The sequence below is a fragment of the Buteo buteo genome, chromosome Z (genome assembly GCF_964188355.1).
Source record: "Buteo buteo chromosome Z, bButBut1.hap1.1, whole genome shotgun sequence".
NCBI classification, from domain to species: domain Eukaryota; kingdom Metazoa; phylum Chordata; class Aves; order Accipitriformes; family Accipitridae; genus Buteo; species Buteo buteo.
Window position 1 is genome coordinate 54,622,324 of NC_134204.1, and position 19,345 is coordinate 54,641,668.

Genomic DNA, 19,345 nt, shown 5'->3' on the forward strand with positions numbered 1-19,345 from the left:
AAATTCTAACTAGGTATCATCACAAACATAGAAATTGCAATTAAGCTCTGTGCAGTCATGTTCAAAGTCCTCAGATTTCCTTATTATCCTTTTTACAGTGGAGTCTATGGTCACTTGAAACAGACTGCCAAACATAATCCTAGTATTAATTAATTTAAACCCACTATCATAGTTACAAAGTGGCTCTCAGAAAAACGGTTCTGTTTACTGAGTACTATAGTTTGGGTACTAATTCACTGTTCTTGCATGGTGATTGAACTTTTACTATAATATGCAACATTTACGGTGATCAATACTTAAGCTGTTCATTTGCTGCAAACCATCACTTACTGGAACCTGCACAGGTTGGTGAATATTTAAGCAGAAACATAACCATGAGGATGACAATATTTCTCTGAACTGTGTGATCCCAGTCTTGCACAGGGTTCATCTACAAAAGGAAAGCTCAGTTTAGTTTAATACCTGTTTTTGATAAGCCCAATATCATATAATGAAAATTAGGAATTGAACTCATTGATGATTCTGTTCTGCTGTAGCACCAGGTTTCATGCTTTTGACCAAGCTTCTGTAAACTGGAACAACTGGCTGTGATATTAATTAAAAAAAAAATCTTTTATCTTTAGGTTTTAAAATCTAAAACACTAAGGGAGATACAGTTAGAATGGAGAACCATGAGGACAAGGCATAGCATGTTTTAGGAAGAGTGGGTTTTGGTTTACTTTAAAAGATGGTTATACTGAACATATTTCAGGCACAATTAATAAGAGACTTAACTTATAAACATAGAAACAGTATTTGTAGTAAAAAAAGGCACGGCTGCATTTCATTATTTCAAGAGGTACTCCACTACTAATGACCTTGACTTCACATCAACAAATAACTGGTCTGCATTAGTTAAGAAAAACACAGCATGGTCAGATAAGGGGTAAAGAGTAAAATTGTAAATATATATTGGCTAATTTCACTGTGGGCTTGTATTTGACAACAGTGCACAGATCACATGAGGAAGTTCCTGTTCTCAGACCACCTGCTGCACTGTGCTGGCACAGCCATCTATGCAGCTCCATGCATGCCGTAATGTCACATGATAGTTCAGCTCCCTGATTCAGGCTGTCAGACACCCAAGAGTGTGGGCACAATGCAGTGTGAGACCCAAGGGCACTTAACAGTGTCCTAGGGCCACTTCAGCTTGCTCTGCTTTCAAACAAGAAGTACTCACATAACCTGTACCAGAAGAGAAATCAAAATTGCATTTCCTTCTATGAAAAAACATCAGTTTCACTGCTTTGAACTTGGTTGCCCAGACTGACTCATCATTAGCCAAATACCTCACAAAATGTTAATGCAGCATTTTAAAGGATGAAGTAGGAAAGTTTAGGACAAAACGCTCCCACTTGAATAGCTGAAATCCCCTGAAATTCCCTCAAATTAAGTTTTTATCTTTACTTTCTTTTGGAAGGTCCAAAAGTTGTTACCTCTCATGTGTTTTATTCCATACAGTGTTAAAATATGAATTGAGCTAGTAATATCAGTATTATTGCTACAGAGAAAAAGTACTGCTCTTAGGGGAGATGGGGTACAATTTGTTAATACAGTTAGTTTCCTTCACACTTCTTTAAAAAAGTGTAAGAAAACAAAAAAACCCAGGAACTCCACTGTAGCACTGAAGAAAAGCAGGAATATTTTCACATCCACAGCCATATTCTGTGCAGCAAGTGCCATCTAATAGCAGCATTGCTCTCACTAACCCCATACACATGAGGATATTTCAAAGCATTACTGTTGAGCAGCAGTGTCAGAACATTTCCACAGGAGTTGAGAACATACCCTATAGTCAGACATTCCCTCAAATTCTTGTTACACTTTGTAGTCCTGTTTTAACAATGAGCTTTCAAAACTGTCCAAGACATGACAGAACAGAAGCAGATTAATACTGTAAGATTTAGTAAAGTTTTAGCTTAATATAAATATCACATTATTTCTATTGGTATTTCTTAATATGTATTTAATTTTTAGTTTGCTAATGCCCAAGTCTTTTTTTAATCCTATGAGAATACCTGCTACATGAACAAAAACAGACATGGGTGTGGTGAGGCACTGACACAGGTTGCCCAGCGAGGTGGTAGATGCCCCATCCCTGGAAGTGTTCAAGGCCAGGCTGGATGGGGCTCTGAGCAACCTGGTCTAGTGGAAGGTGTCCCTGCCCACAACAGGGGGGTTGGAACTAGATGACCTTTAACGTCCCTTCCAACACAAACCATATCATGATTCTATGATGTGATTCATAACATAGTTTTTTGCATACCATTAGTTTCTGCAAATTTCTGAATATCAGCCAGAGTTTTTAGTTCTTTCCTTGGGCAAGCTGATACACACAAAGCAAGTGACTTGATCCTCTGTTGTACTAGATCAATGTTGCATGGATCCAGGAAGAACACATACCTAGGGAAGAAAAAAAAATAAATTACTCCTATTTTAATTAACAATTACACTGAACAAAATCAATTTCATTTCAAAGTAAAGGATTCAGCTAAGACTAACCTTCAGTCTACCCATAAACACAGGAAATTTGCTATTACCATAATTGTGAGTCGAAAGAATATGCACCACAAATACATAGATATTTATATACTACTGGATCACACAGAAAGGATGTTTAACCATACCAGATTCAAGTCCATTCAAATGGTGCTCTTCATAAAAACAGCAGCACTTCTACCATGCCTCTTCACAGATATGAGTTTAAACATTCACAAAGCTTCATTCCAACCTTAAACTTGACTTCAAGATATCCAACTTTTTCCAAAAAGACCCAACAAACCCCATAAGGTCATACTTATGCTGCAAAAAGGACAACGTCCATAGCTACTTTAATGAATATGCATAATACCAGCAATTAAGATCAGCTTTTTGGTTTAGATTGATTTTCCACACCACCAGTCCATATGACTGAGCAGATTACTTTATTTATATAAAAATAAAAATTGTTCAGATATTTCAAGTAGAACTATCCAATGTTCAAGTGCAGTATTTTGAAGAGATTCTATTTGCTAACTTTCCATGATGAGTCACTGTCATTTAAAAACCCAATGCATGAAGAATGTCTTATAGCTTCCTGGCTAACATCTTCTCCTGGCTATACACATTTCACCACAAACATTAACCCTACAGTATTGTCCATTCATGGTATAATATAGATGCAGAATGTTTTTCTATCTTGAAGTTGAACAAGTCTTTCAAATTCCTACAATTCTAGTGATATACTATGCATTGAAACACTCTCTTCATATTATCTAACATCATCATAGGAAAACACCAAACTGCCATATAAAATGCCATTTCTGTTTTTGCAGTCCTCATGATGGGAATTCACTCTGTAATTAATAAAAAACCTTCCTGCTCCTAGAAAGCACGTAGGTCCTGCCTGAACACTTTCGGTCTATATGCCAATTGCTGTCTAACTTTCCCCCACAGAATGGCTGTTCTATTATCCAGTCTCAGTATACAAGAATTATTAGTACTTAATACAGTGTTACTTCCTGATAGTCCATCAAAACCCATGTTATCAATATCAACTGTAATATGGTAACAGACTACTTGCATTCTTAAAACATTCTCTTTCCTTGTCCACACATCCTTCCTTGTTTCATCTCTACACTACACACCTCAGGACTCCATAGATCATGAAAGTCTAACAAGCAAGTGCAAACAGGAAACATTCCGTCCCACAGACACAGCCAAAGTAACTGCATGTAAGCAATAAGCCACTAATTCCACAGTTTTCCTTTATTTCAAAGAAAATACTCTTGAGTTGATACCAAGATATACAATACTTGTATTAGCTGGACACTCCTGTTACAACTTCCTCTTCATGAAGGCAAGTTCCTGCAGTTGCTATTCCATACCGTAAGGCTACATGTAAGCACAGTGTCTGCTCCTTTGAGGGTATCTGGTCAAAGAAGCTACAAACAAGAACCTACAAAGTCAAACCTGACTGACACTGCTAAGGGAGGTTGTGATGGGAACAAATCTGGTCAGTTGCACTAATTGGTAAGGATAGGGGGAGTGTGAAAATTCTCATCTTTCAGTAAGATTATCTAGCTAAGCACCTTACCAAATTGTGATGATAAGGAAAAGCGGGGAGACACTTGACATAAAACTTGACCAAGGAAAACAATAACCAAAAACAGTAATTGATGGGCTATCAAGAAACTGCAGGCAGGGACTTTGCAACTGATAAGGATGCAAACCTGAAGGTGCAGGAGGTGTCAGTGGGACTGTGCCAGCTGCTAAGGGAACGTGCAAGAGACAGGACTCCGGCAGAAACAAGAGGGAGGGGCAGACAGAAAGAGGTGTAAAAGGGGACAGTTCCATGTAGGCTGATGTCAGTCAGCAGTACATTGGTCTGACTGAGCCCAGCAGCTGATCACTGCAGTCTGCCCTATCCTTTTACTAAATCCTTTCTTAACTCTCTCTCTGCGTAATTCCAGTCTCTATCCCATGTGCACGGATGCTGCAAATGCTACAAGGACTAAGTGCTACTGGGGGGACTGGCATGATGGATTTGGTGCCAGCACTGGAGTCAGACTAGTGGTGTGGGTGCACCAGATCTGTGGTGTCAGCTCCCAAAGTGAGTGGGGTCTTAGTGCCAGCAACTGGGTCAGGGAGGGGTCTTGGCCACCAGCCACTGGGCTGGTGTCCTGGTTTCAGCTGGGATAGAGTTAATTGTCTTCCCAGTAGCTGGTACAGTGCTGTTTTGGGTTCAGTACAAGAAGAATGTTGGTAACACACTGATGTTTTCAGTTGTTGCTAAGTAGTGTTTATACTAAGTCAAGGATTCTTCAGCTTCTCATGCCCAGCCAGCAAGAAGGCTGGAGGGGCACAAGAGGTTGGGAGGAGACACAGCCAGGACAGCTGACCCCAACTGGCCAAAAGCGTATTCCATACCATGGGACATCATGCCCAGTATATAAACTGGGGGGAGAGGGGCTGGGAGGGATCACCATTCGGGGACTAACTGGGCATTGGTTGGCGAGTGGTGAGCAAGTGCATTGTGCATCACTTGTATATTCCAATCCTTTTATTATTACTATTATTGTCATTTTATTATTGCTATTATTATCATCATTTGTTTCTTCCTTTCTGTTTTATTAAACTGTTCTTATCTCAACCCACAAGTTTTACTTTTTTTTCTGATTCTCTCCCCCATCCCACTGAGTGGGGGGGAAGTGAGTGAGCAGCTGCGTGGTGCTTAACTGCCAGCTGGGGTTAAACCATAACAGGTGGGAACAATGTGTGTCCCGAAAAAAACAGCTACAGAGGTGAAGGGCTCGGCGTAGGTGTCTGGAGCAGGACTATGAGTCACAGCCTGTGTGGTTCTCTCTGTTGACAGGGGCTGAGCATCTGTACCTTCCCCAAAGCGGGTGTGCGCATGTGTAACTCAGCAGCAAACTCCAAGTTGTACCAGCTGGTGAGTAGGAGGCTCTGGGTCCACGCAGAGTTGTCAGGTGGGTGGAGGGTCTGTGCTGGTATTTGGGGGGAACCTGTGAGTATGGGGTGCCTGTGGGATGAGGGTGTGAGTGTTTGCTAGTGAGCACCAAGCTGGACCAACTGCCGAGTAGAGAGGACCCACGGGGCAGGTAAGGGGGCCTGGGATCAGAGTGCCGGGTGGGCAGAGGGGCTGTGCTCATTCTTGTGGGATTCGTAACTGTGCATGTGCTTGTGAACCTAGAGAGTGTCATGTGTGTGGCTGCACTAACAACCTTCTGTCTCTGCCAGCCCATGAGGAGGAGGTGACATGGCTGTCTGTGCTTGTGTTTATGCAAGTCCTGCACTACAGGCACTGCTGAAGGCAGCACATTGTCAGTGCCAGTCTGTGTAACCAGCTATGTCAGTGTCGCATGTGTCTGTCCATCCACAGCCCTCAGCCCAGACAGAGACCCTGGGTCCCAGGACCTATCAGGCTGGGCTCCAGTGGCTGGATAGGAGACTCCTCCAAATGTCTCTTAACACATACTACCCAAGGAAACCAAGCTAGAATCCAGCCCACTTCTGCAGTGATTTAAACTCAAAGGCCAAGCTATAATTTTAATGGCCAGAAGAAATTAGAATATTTTGTAAAATAAACACTACAATTTTAACTCAAGCCTGGAAATTTAGACGTACAATGCAGCTAGAGTGCCATATGCAGTTTTGACAGAAGTGTGCTGTGTTGGCATACCCTTAAATGGACACATGTAAATCAAACACTGCATTGCATGGTTCAGAGACAGTTCTGACAGCAATAAGGCAGCTGCAAAGCAAACTCCAAGCTATCAAACCTGTGGCTTCAATCCATGGTCTAGGAAGACCGAAGTAAGATTTTTTTTTTTAATTTATTTTATTTTTAGCAACTAAAACAAGAATCAAAATGCTAGGCACCAGCATTACAGAGGAAAAGGCATTTTGGTTTTTGTTTTTAAAGCTTACTTATGGCAAGTGAATGATTTTAGTACAGAAAATTCCATACTGTGTCCACAGAACAGGTTTTGTTTCTCACTAGAAGAACATACTTACATGCTTTGTGCTGGAATTTCAGTTATTTAGAATCAACAATAGACTAATTTGTTGATAAGAAAGTAACTTAGATCAACAATACAAAGACTGAAGTAAACTAAGTATTCATATTGTTAGAGATGCTTCAAGATGGCAGATGAAAATTTGTTTGCTACAGGGAATTCAGTATATCAGTTTCACAACCTAGGAAGCATCTTTATGAAGTATCAGCCTTGCAGAGAAGGACTTGGGGGTACTGGTGGATGAAAAATTGGACATGAGCTGGCAATGTGTGCTTGCAGCCCAGAAAGGCAACCATATCCAGGGCTGCATGAAAAGAAGCATGGCCAGCAGGGCAAGGGAGGTGATTCTTCCCCCTCTACTCTGCTCTCGTGGGACCCTCCCTGGCATACTGCATCCAGCTCTGGGATCCTCAGTAGAAGAAAGGCATGGACCTGTTAAAGGGGGCCCAGAGGAGGCCCATGAAAATCAGGAGAGAGTGGGAAAACCTCTCCTATGAAGAAGGGCTGGGAGAGTTGGGGTTGTTCAGTCTGGAGAAGAGAAGGCTCTGGGGAGACCTTATTGTGGCCTTTCAGTACTTAAATGGGGCTTACCAAAAAGATGCAGAGAGGCTTTTTACGAGGGCCTGTAGTGATAAGACAAGTTTTAAACTAGAAAAGTGTAGATTTAGATTAGATATAAGAAGAAATTCTTCACTATGAGGGTGGTGAGACACTGGACCAGGCTGCGCAGAGAAGTTATGGATGCCCCATCCCTGGAAGTGTTCATGATTGGGTTGGACAGGGCTTTGAGCAGTCTGATCTAGTTGAAGATGTCCCTGCTCATGGCAGGGGTGTTGGACTACATGATCTTTATACATCCCTTCGAACCCAAACCATTCTGTGGTTCTATGATTCTTTGATCTTAATAATCCACTTTTCTGAAAATCAAAGTCTGTTAAAAGAACCTCTGAAATACAGCATGATGAACAAGTTACTTGAGTAAAAACAACTGCATGTAATTTTTAGTATGTCTACCTCCTGTCGCCATAATAAAAATCAGAAATTTTAAGCTCGTCTTTAATTTTAAGCTAATTCCTATACATAAAGGAAAATAAGGACAGAGTTTATTTAACTTTTCAAAAGCCATGATGTCTGAAAATAAGGTCAAGTTGTCAATCATGAGGCATGTAATCCAAAATGAACTTCATTACAACTTTTCAAAACACACCGTAACATTTTTTTTTTTTTACAGTTCTATAGGTTAACCTTCCTTATGCTCTACTATGATTTTGAGTTTATATTGCAATGTGTTTCTTTTTTCACTTCTGAAAGAAAAATCTAGATTTCTAGGCAAGTAATTAGAAATATAATTTCAAACTGACCAGAGGTTAAAAAAAAAATACCCCCGAACCTCCTCAAATCAACAATTTTGGCTTCTGACTAGTAGCTTACTAGACAAGTGCCTACTACCTACTTATGTCCATGAGAAATACAGCAGTCTCCTCTTCCCTCTTCTCTTCCAGGAAGACAAAGCAACATCATTTTGTACACTACACCCTGATTCTGGAAGCACTGTGGCAAATCCTATGAACAAGCCAATCTTACCTTCAAGTAATCTGTACACTCTTACATCTGCCAGTGTCATTGATTTTCTGTGAGCTCTTAAGGCATCTCTTTATAGGCAAATGAGTACTTTACAGAACAACCTTTGCTGTGATCTACAAGCATCTTATCACAATAATGGACAAGTGAATTAAGGGATCACACCCACTCTAAACAAATTGTGGGTAGGGCATATACATTTTCACTCAAACCAAATTCTCTGTATGCATGCTGCAAACTGTCCCTGGGCTTTCCCACTACCTAACCCCAAGCATGTTCCTGAGTCAAAGGCATTTATTAAGGTGGAATGCCATCCTAACTCTTCCTTACAGTGTCACATGCACATATTCTTATACTTGAGTGATCAGCACAAACTGGATTCTGTCCAAGCAGCAAAATCAGACTGAACTAGCATTTCAGGGACATGTATTTGGCTGCCATAGTCATCATTTATTTGCAGATAAAAGGTTTTTTTTAACCCTCTTATAACTGCCAGAACTTGAAAAGCAAAAAGCTTATTTGGAGCAGATAGGTTTAATGAGAATTCACTGCCAGGGCTAGACTATAATCCCGTGTATGACTCTAGAGCACAGGCTATTAAAGCTGTACTGTGTTTTCTTTGTAAAAATAAAGAGGTGCCTGATTGACTCTTTGTTCACGAGACCAGGCTGTAAAATCCTCTTTCCCAACATTTCACCTCACTGGTTTCAGCATATCTGATGCACAGAGATCAAATCATATCCCTGTGAGGACTCTGCTTTTCATCCTTACCACCCAGATTTCCATATCCACACAGACCACATCCATTTCACTTCCTCATTACAGTGCCTATGGGTTGCTGTCATTTGCAAGGAAGAAAACGTTATTTTTACAGATGATTTAGCTTTTCTGCCTCGGACTGGGAAAGGAAGACAGAATTACCCTGCAAGCAGAATGAAATGAGAATAACTTTGTGTTTCCAGAACCACATTTGTAGAGCTTAAAGCCTTTACCTTCTCTACTCAAACTGAAATGTACAGGCAGGAAGAAGAGTTTATTTTTACAGTCAATCTGAAAAGTACTCCTATAAAATAGCACAAAATACTCCCATGAACTGCACCTCAGACACTGCAGGAACTCCATCTGCTAGAAACAGATGCAAAGCAGATAGTTTCTTCTGAAAAATTGCCAAGCAAATTTAAAAAGCTATAGCTTTTAAAAGTAGTGTGAGTGGGAAGGATCACTCGCTTACATAAGAACTGGCTTCTTCCAAAGCTGGGTACCCTGGACTGTACCAGGCACATCACTGTGAACAGTTATAATAATCTGCCTTGGTAGAAGGTTTTCTCTCACTCTCACCCAAGTAGGGATCATGATATCCCATATGAGTGTATCCATTCATTTGCTTAGGTCATGCCTCAAACCCTGATACCTTTATTAGGAAAACATAATCCTTGTGAACCTTATTAAGCCTTTGACAAGCAATGGGTTCTGTCTACTAACTGTGTTAAAAATAGTCTCTAATTTTATTTGCTGTCTTTCAATCTTGCCTTTACAAGAGGCAATCACTTAGTGGTAGACACTTCTCCTCATGATGGCCTGATTTCTGTCACATGTAGGAGACTATTACACTATTTATTGTTACATTTCAATAAGGTGTCTGAGTTTCTCTGCCTTCACACAACTCAGGCACCATTTCTTTCTAAATGTAAGTTTAAAATTATAATTTTAAATTTGTATTTTCTCTCGCAACACAAGAATGAAAATTTTGTACTGAATACACCTGATCTTAGAAAGCGTTAAAATATTTATATTAAAAAGTAGGAAAATAAGTTTTAAGCCCATCAACCCTCCTGGAAGTTGTGATTAGATTAAGAAATTATTCTTTTGACAGAAGAAATCTCTTTAAAGTTTCAGGCTATTTTATTTAACTCAAATTCTTCTGGCAACACACCAATTACCTAGCCACATTAAATCTTAAATCAGCTCTTTAGGAATCGTTGGTATAGCAACTCAAAATAAGCAGATCTTAGGAAAGCATCCCTCCAAAGTAATTCATGCAAATTACGGATTTTCAGTTAGTCTGAAAGTAAGGTGTGAAGTAAAAGGCTATGATACTCAGATATTAAAGGCCTTGTTTAGTTCTTTGAATTATCAACAGTGAAAGGAACATCTTTTTTGTCAACTAATACCACTGTTCTAAGGTTAGACTAAATAGTTTACTTTCTAAAGTCACCCCAGTTGTACAGATGCACTCTGACCACTGACTGGCAGACAGACCTCAACAGATGTTCACAGGTTTTCAACCCATCAGTCCAGAATTCTTGTACTCAGCTCCAGTACTACTACTGCAGTATGGGCAATAGATAGGAAATATCTGTGCTGGTTCTGACCTGTAAGTATGTGTTTTAACATGACACTGCTTAGTAAGAGCTGTGTGCTGCTTAAAAGTTTTGTGCATTTTCTCCACAAGCCACTGATATATATTCTGCTTACAGTTTAAATTTTAAAGTCTCCTTTTAATTTGTTGGATTATATCCCATCTCCCTCTAAACTCAGTGGCAGAAACTGAGTGTACAACATCAAAAGTGAACCATTTCTACATAGATAGCAAAGGCCTCCTTCCAAATCTGAGAATACTTGTCATACCTACAACTCTAACAAATAAGATTCTTCAGTGGCCTGATACAATCTCCTACATGAAGTGGATGCTAAGAAAACGAAACTCCTCAATGTCTTAACTGTACTCGTATTGCACATCTGTCAACATATACTCTCCAAGTACCGTTGCTGGTTGTTACAAAACATTGCTGTTCTCTAGGTGAGAAGAGTAGAGAAAGACAAGTAGGAATGAGTTAGCATGTCCTTTTTCCCATTTTATTGAAAATCACTCTCAAAGGAAGAAAGGTTTTGCCTTTCCTGATTTACAGAATGAAGCAATTGAATCATATACTCACTTCTTGTGTGTGAGGTCCAGACCACTGTTGACTATTCCCTCCACCTTGACATTTTTCTGTCCACAAATATTTCCATAACTGTCATATCCTGAAAGCAGTCTTGCAGCTGCTCCTGTAGCTATTGAAAAGCCACAGATAAAACCCTGGAGGAGAAAAAAACCCCCACAGTTTAGTAATACTCTGTTTGACAGCTGGGGAAAGTCAGTTTAATTAATTTGTTTCTAAGCGGAGGTTTCTTTAAAAATTCTTTCAGACTGAAAAAGGAAAGACAAGGACCATCCACAGAGAACTGTTGTGCAATTATAAAATTGAATGCAAGCCAGAAAAGGATTCAGACATCTAACACTGCATATTATCCAAGCATAGTTAACAATCTTGTAGGTGTTTTTTTGAGAGTCACATTGTCAGCAAGTGGTGCATGAAGCAGAAGGGAGGCCAAGGGCAGGCAGTGAAGGAGAGCTACAAGCAGAGCTTGAGCTGTCAAGGGTTAGTATGCATCTTAGATGATTCCAGACAGTCCAGATTTGCTTGCTTCAAGATTTTTTTTTTTCCTTCAAATTATGTACTTTCAAAGATGAGTTAGAATGAAGAAGCCTATCTGACAAGATCCTTTTAAAGAAATCCTCTAAAGCAAGTGACCAGGTCAAGGCCACTATAGTTCAAGATGCTGTGTTCAAATGCAGGAAAGACAGACACAGAGCAAGAGAAAGCAAAATGGCTCAAATAGACTAATGTGTAAAATACCCACTGCCAGGCAGGTCTTGCTGTGAACTTTCAGTGATATTTCACTAGCAAAACCAAGATCAAGACGGTGATTATGCGAATAGGAGACTGGCCCAAAAGAATCATTAGCTCTCTAGCAATACCACTGAGAGGGAGAAGTGAACCATCGGCTTACTCCACTACCATCAATGAACTGTTTTTACAGATGAGGCAAGCTAAGATTTGAGAACGGAAAGCAGAGTAAACAGCCGAGACAAATGCGTGGAGCAACAGATGGCAGCGACAGGATCAGATGAGATGATGACAACAGGTAATGAAGTCAGCATGGAACAGTTAAAATGTGGGTGGTTTTAAAGGTCTGAAGATACAGGAGAGTGACCTTCTCTGATGGACAGGCTATCACTATAGAGAAATTCCAGACAGCAATCTGATCATTATCTTTCTCTTGCCAATGCACTAATGGACTTACAGACTTAATACTCAAAGTAAAAACAAGGGCAAAGTGAGCAAGAGGCTATCACAAGTAATAATTAAACCTGATTTCCAGCACTCACTTACAATTCTTCAGATCCCTTACTATTCTGTAAACAACATACTAGCATGCATTTTACATACAATAGTATTCAGGTTCTTGGCTGGTTCAAGAATTTTTTTCCTTGCATACAGGGAAAGGGAAATCATGCAAATCCTCCACCATCTAAGCTAATTTACAACAGTGTGGGGATGCCTTCCTGTGCCATCATGGTACCTGACCCTTCAAGCGAAATCTCCTAGAACAGTAACTAAAAGGGTATTTGACCCACAGGATAACTGCTCTGTATATGATATTGCTTAGACAGGAAAATCTGGGACACTCACCCACAGCAGACTAATTTATAATTGGGGGAACAGGTAAGTATAGACTCAGTAACCAGGGAACATCAACAAAGGCAGAAAAAAAAGCACCACAAAAAAGAGCTGTTTGTTTCAGGAAGTACTATGCTTTTTATGATTTTAAGATATTCACATTACAGTGAGAATATAATTCATATGATTTAAACAAAACATTATAATTTTTGCATTTGAAGTGCAGCCAATGACAAACACTTTGGGGAAAAAAAGAAGAAATTTTTCAATGGAATAATTCCAAAGACCAGAGACCAAGGGACAGTAAAAAAAAAAGTTGACAGCACAGAAATCCCAAACTCCTAAGGGCTACTGCATGCAATACAGCAGTACAAGACAGTGACAGACATTCTCTGATTATGAAGAACAGCATACATGGGTTCATGAAACAAAACAAGATGTCAAGAAGCATATTTCTAGTTTTCACTAATCTGCCGCTCTTGGAGGTTTGTTTTTTTTAATATAAAGTGCACAGTGTTGTGACGCTGTCTTGAGAAAGGTGATCATTTGATCACGCAGGACAAAGCTGGGATAACTTGGAAAGAAAGATCTTGCCATTAGTAATATGGCTGTTAATAGTAGGTGCTTCTACTAAGCATCCAAGAAAAAAAAACAAACAGTAAACCATTTGATATTCAGAATCTTTGTTTCTCAGGCATAAGTTTACTGTGATTCACAGGACCATTCACCAGACTCAAAGCTATGACTTCTGGGAAATCCACAGTCCCATAAGGAACATAAGACAAGTGATACCTCAGCATGCTGAAAATCACTTGCAGGTGAAACTGGAGTTTCAGGGCAAGAGGAGCTGGAGCAAGAACTGGCACAAACAATAAATTATGGATCCCTACCAAAGGCTTTTGATACATACATACTACCCATTTCTGTTCTACAGCTGATGGTGCCCACGCCAGTATACCCCGACCTTACCCAGTGACTAAGTTACTGAAGGGCTTTAAAACTTCTTTCTAATGAATGCAAACTCTTCAACTACGTAACAGTCACAAAATCCTTTGAGTTTTACTCACCATTCCTATGCAGAAGAGGATAAATAAGAGCAGCCATGGTACATCTGTGCAGCTGTGGTCCTCCAGAGGCTTCCACTCTCGCTTGGAGCTCTTGTGTGAGGAGAGAGAGATGAGGTTAACAAAACTGTTTTAATTGTCTTCTGCTCATAATAGAAAAAGTCAGAAAATGATTCTCCGGGGCATTAACATACAGCAGGAGTTATATTTAATATAGCTGAAGCAGCTTGGTCAAAAAAACCACTAAGGCTCATGAAAGACGCTTCAAAAGTGCCTCCACTGGAAGCTAGATGGACAAATAATTATTTATCCAGATAATTTACCCAGGAATTTACAGGTATTTATCCACAAAACAGGTTTTTTTCACTTATTTTTTTAACAGAAAAGAGAAGCTAATGGCATGGAATCAACAATATCTGCTATTGCCGTCTTCTACAACTACCTTCCAGTAATCTGCTTTCCAAGAAGGCTAAAAGGTTAAATTTTTCAAAAGCTCCTAAGTTTTAAAACACTATTGGCAGGTTTAACAAGTACAGTGCACATAGAAAGGAGGTAATAAGTTGCTGTTAAAGAATAGCTCTCCACCTGCCAAGAGGCAGCTGAGCTTAACATTTCAGCACAGAAATCCCTAGTCAGTATTGCCCAGGTGCCAGAAAGGAAAGTCGTGTACTTAAAGGTTGAAATACTCAATGATGTAGGCTCTATTGCAAAGTATAAAGAGGCAGTTGTAAACAATTCAAAGAGTTTGCTGCTCACAAGGCAAAATTTCTAAAGTGTGTATACAATGCTAAGATAATTCAAGTCTGTTAAAAACAGTCATTTTGCCATCTAGGCAATATGTTTTTAAGAAAAGAATGATCATAAGAAAAGAATGAGCATTGGCTGTAGCACAAAACTAACCACTGTATCAGAATTTATTGTAACAAAAATATTGATTATAGCTACTTTTAAAAATACACAGTTACACAGACAAGCTTTTTCAGTTACTTCCCACATACTAACTGTTCACATATGTCCACTAACACCCAAAAAATGCAGTGTTTCCATACTTGAGGAAGAAAAGGAGATTGATATTGGAAGAATACAGAATAGCCCTCTTGAGAGACAGAGCAAAAGGGGTAACCTATTCAAATTTTGATTTTATTTTTCCTCTAAGACTCTGAAGCATCTTCAAGATTTTGTTGACGAGGTAGCAAATGTCAGTGCTGAATTAAAACAGAATGGTTGGATGAAATGTCAACAGCTTTTATCTCCACTATGTATTTTTGCAGATTTTTATTGAAAAAGCTATGGTACATAACTCACGTGGTATTAGCAAAGTGGTTTTTTGGTATTCATGACTTTGGTTTTTGCTAATTCACAAGTACGAAGCAAGCTTTTCAAATACTACCATTAGAAAACTACAAACTGGGTGCAATATAAATGATAGTCTGCGTGCACCATGCTTCAAAAAGCACAGTTTTCTAAGTAGCCTGGCTTTGCATTAGGGAAATCAATGCTACTTTTGCAATCTTGTGTTAATAAAGTTCCACTTGCAGATGTTATATTTGTATTTTTAATTCAAACTGTGCAGATTCACTGAGTTCCAAACAGTCAAACTTCTTTTTATTTTACTCAATCAGTAGTGAAAGGTGCTAAAAGGTCACATTATGCACTCTACAACACTCATTCAACAAAACTGTCTTCTGATCCTGGTGGTTCACACTTAAAACTAACACACTATTCAAACTTAACATTTACAACAAGATTGTGACATTTATATTGTTATAATTAGCATAATCATAATTGCATAAAATATGTAAAGCTTCATGCTTCCTATTCCTAAATCTACACCAAGAACTCTGGATTCTCTAGAGATTTACTTTTATTTACAAACAGCAGAGATAAATTTCAGCTATAGCTGCACCTTAAAAGTAAACTGCCCTTGGCAAAAGAGGGAGCAGTAAGATGCACCACATAGTATGGTTTGTTTGCTTTGTTGTTTTGGTTTTTTTTTAATCCTCTCTGTACCATCTGCAAACAAAATCTTTTAATAGGATTTTTAAAAGCCACTAAACATCCTCTAGAATAGCTCTGGCAGAGATTTAGGTTGTCTGACTAGTCACAGTTACCATAAGTAATCCATTTTATTTACCAAGTGGACTGCAATTTATATGTCAAAAAGAAACTGGAAATGCCATTGCATACCACACAGTTAGAAGGCTACACTGAGGAATTCATTCTGTGTCCATAGTCTTTACTCGGCTCCAAAATAGAATTAAAAAAAAAAGAAAAAAGGAAGAAGGTATTTTAAAAAAAAGTACCCTTGGAGGCAACTGAAAAGGCACTAGATACTTAGCAACCTTCAATTTCACCACATAGCATACTAACATGGTATGAAATTACGCATCTTTAGAACACCACCTTTTTCCAGTAGCCTGCCCAATCTTTCTTCTCTCCAGACCTTGCTACAACCCAAGCCAGCTGCCATTATGTATCTGCAGTTTTCTTCTCAGTTGCTTCCTTGTATTCTGGATTCCCACTGAAACTACTTCCATAGCTTCACAGCCCTTCATCCTCATCTTTGATGTTGGTGTCTGTCTTTGTAGTGACTGCTCCCTTTCCACTCTACATCCTTAGACGTTTACTCAGACCATGATATTCATGCTTGGGCAACACAAATTGCTAGCCTATGGTCAACATAAGGTCTAACAAATGTTGTTTGTTCTGCAGTCTGGAAACTATGCTTTGTCTCAGTTGTAACTGAAATACCATAAAATTTTAGCAGACATGCTTTGCCTGCAATCCTAAATCAGCACTTCTACTGATTTCAGTCTTTCCTCCAGACAAAGAGCCTTCAGCATCTGCTGATACAAGAAAGCTAGATAACCTGGAGGAAAAAGAACATTTTGGGAAATTATTTGATTCATTTTAAGTTTTCTCTTAAAGCAGAGCTTTCACAATTTATGCTATGCTCTCTACTGATATTCTTGCCAATAACAAAGCACAGGACTACCTGGGCACTGTTACGACAGCACAGACAATCAAGAGTAGTATCAGTCAAGAGTGGAAAGCGGGCAAAAAACCCTATCTCTCCAAGACAAACTTGCGGATTGGGAACAATTTTCCTGCCTCTAACAACTCTTTCGTGCTGATTTTAAGAGTTATTTGCTCAAGAACCCAAATAAGTGTGTTCAGAAGTTTATGTCCGTCCATTTTGCAGAAGATTTAGCAAATTCAATGCTTCTCAAAGCCAAATCAGAACTGTTGGGTGCATCACAATTTTACAATTACATCTTAATTCCACACCTAGAAAGCTGGATGTCTAAAGTTAGGCTTTCTCTTGCAGAAGATAAGTGTGAAGAATGCCAGCACATTAGCTGTTGGCTTTTCTAGTTGAATTCAGAGCTCCATGGTCTGGAGACAGCAAATACTTGTATGCAAACGCAAAATATAAAGGGGCTATTTTCTTGGTATTCATTGCATCCAAACACTTCAAAATAAACATAGAACCGCCCTCTCCAGATTTCTTTCTCCCTGCCACTTTCAAAATATACCTTTGTAGCACCAAATAGCAGGCCTGAATTTGCATCTCTTCTGCATACTGTAACATACTTCTTTACAGGTATCAACATAGCACAAAACCAATGGTTACCACTTCCACTGTTAACTGTAATAGCTATACTGGATGCTACCATACAAGCACTCACCGGCCCCAACCAGAGTGCAACACACACACATAAGAGCAGAAAAAAGTGTAAAAATGCAGCATGTCAGCAGGAGACTACAGATGCAAGGAGTTAGAGAATTTTTTTAAAACATAAAACATCTCATGCAATGTACAATTTGGGAGTAATGTGATTGAAGCAAGAAGCCAAGTAAAGAACATCTGCAGTATTATATATATGGATAATCAAGCTGTGGGTAAGTAGCAAAGATGTGAATAAGATCAGGATAAAGATGGAATTTGCCATCAACAGAGGATGTTGCAACATCATGAGAAAGGCAGCAGAAAGAAATCCTAAAATCTCATGGTGATCAGATCATATGTTTCAGGAGGAAGAAACTGAAGCTACTACTGAGACAGATGGGCTGAATTAAGGACAGCCCAGTGAACAACTGGCCTGAATAACATCCACTGGATGAAAAAGGAGATGCAGGGAGAGGTTAGACTCTAGGCTTTACTTCGGCTAGCGAGTTTAAGCTAGCAACTGAAGAGTATAGGACTATTTTGATTTGCATATGAACACACAAGTGGTAAGAATACAGTCATAGCTTCATTCAGGTAGTCCAGTACAAAAAATAAAACCAAACCAGAACAAACAAATACAACCCCCATAATTTTCAGCCCAAAACAAGTTTCAGAGAGATCCAGGATGAAGGATATCCCATCAAAATCCTATAGGAAGATTCCCTAGTCATGTGGAAGGCCAGTCGTGTGAACTGCTAATCATACTCCAGGACTACAATACACAGTGTTACAAAAGCCAAGAGGTGATAGAATTTTAAAGCAATGTCCACAGCCAACAAAGCCAAACCAAATTAAACTTCATGAGATACCAGTTACATGATCTATGCTGTTCTGGCTCAAGAGAAGGCTTCCAAGTACAAGAGTTCTGTAATCCTGGAAGGTCCACATCCAGGACAAAATGTTCATTACCCTTACTTGTACATAATGCTACATAAAACCTTACATGCAGATGAAACATAGTGACCCAGTATTCTTCTACTTCAGCATTTGGTTTAAATCAGTTCCACTTCCAGTCAAAAATAACAGAAAATATGACAGAAAAGTTGAAATAGTTTTTAAACAGAAATGTGCACAAATCATTTTGACATTCCCTCTTAAAAAGCAATAAATTCTTTTTAGTTTCCTTTTTTCTTTAAACCTGGTTCTAACACAAGACAAAGATGCTGCAAAACATCCAGTTTTCCATTTGCAAGCATTGAGAATAAGCTTTTGTATTTTCTACCCTTAGAAATGGCCACTTTTTTTTTTTCTATTGAATACCGAATACAAGACATGGCATTTTGACTCATCCACCTAAACAATCAGGCGTAGATTTACAAAGTTTTTTCAGATCCTAGCACACTCAGGCACTTCAGTATTTGGCCCATTCCCCCCTTAGCAGCTTATACCATGCTTTAAGGATGTGACTTTTCAGACCACTTATGATTTCTGAAACTTCTGTTGGTTCAACTGGTGAGTTACAGTACTGCCAAGACACAGACCTAGTATATGGAAACTTCACCACTGCTTTCACCATTTACATTCATTCATTATTTGACCTTTCCTTAAAAACTGGATAAATTCACAAAATAAATCCATCCACTACCCTCCACTCACCAATGCACACTGAATTTTTAACAACTTCTGGCCTGTAGTCTCCCTTCTATATTACATCCACCTTCCAAGTTTTTAATATCTCAATCACGACACCAACTGCACACCCTTTACAAATACCTCCTCCCTAAGATAATTTACAAAATTTAAAACACTTCAAGATGCATCTTCTTTTCACAGAACTGTTGTGTTAGGCTGTCAATTATGAACACTGGTATGTATGAATATCTGAACTCCCATTTGTTCCTCAAAATGGTATCTGTGACTATTCTTTCCAGTGGGACATAGTTTTTTGTTTTTTAAGCACAGAACCCA

The 19,345-nt window shown here is 39.1% G+C and overlaps 1 protein-coding gene across 3 annotated transcripts in view; it reads right to left on the reverse strand.

Annotated features, from left to right (window-relative positions):
* Positions 1-19,345, reverse strand: part of SLC44A1 (solute carrier family 44 member 1) — a 70,801-nt gene that overhangs the window by 37,644 nt on the left and 13,812 nt on the right. For all 3 annotated transcript variants that reach the window (XM_075021839.1, XM_075021840.1, XM_075021838.1), the window contains exons 2-4: positions 13,711-13,800; positions 11,075-11,217; positions 2,306-2,442 (exon numbers count right to left, since the gene is read on the reverse strand). In XM_075021839.1, coding sequence (XP_074877940.1) covers positions 2,306-2,442; positions 11,075-11,217; positions 13,711-13,800 — 370 coding nt within the window. The remainder of the gene's footprint in view (positions 1-2,305; positions 2,443-11,074; positions 11,218-13,710; positions 13,801-19,345) is intronic.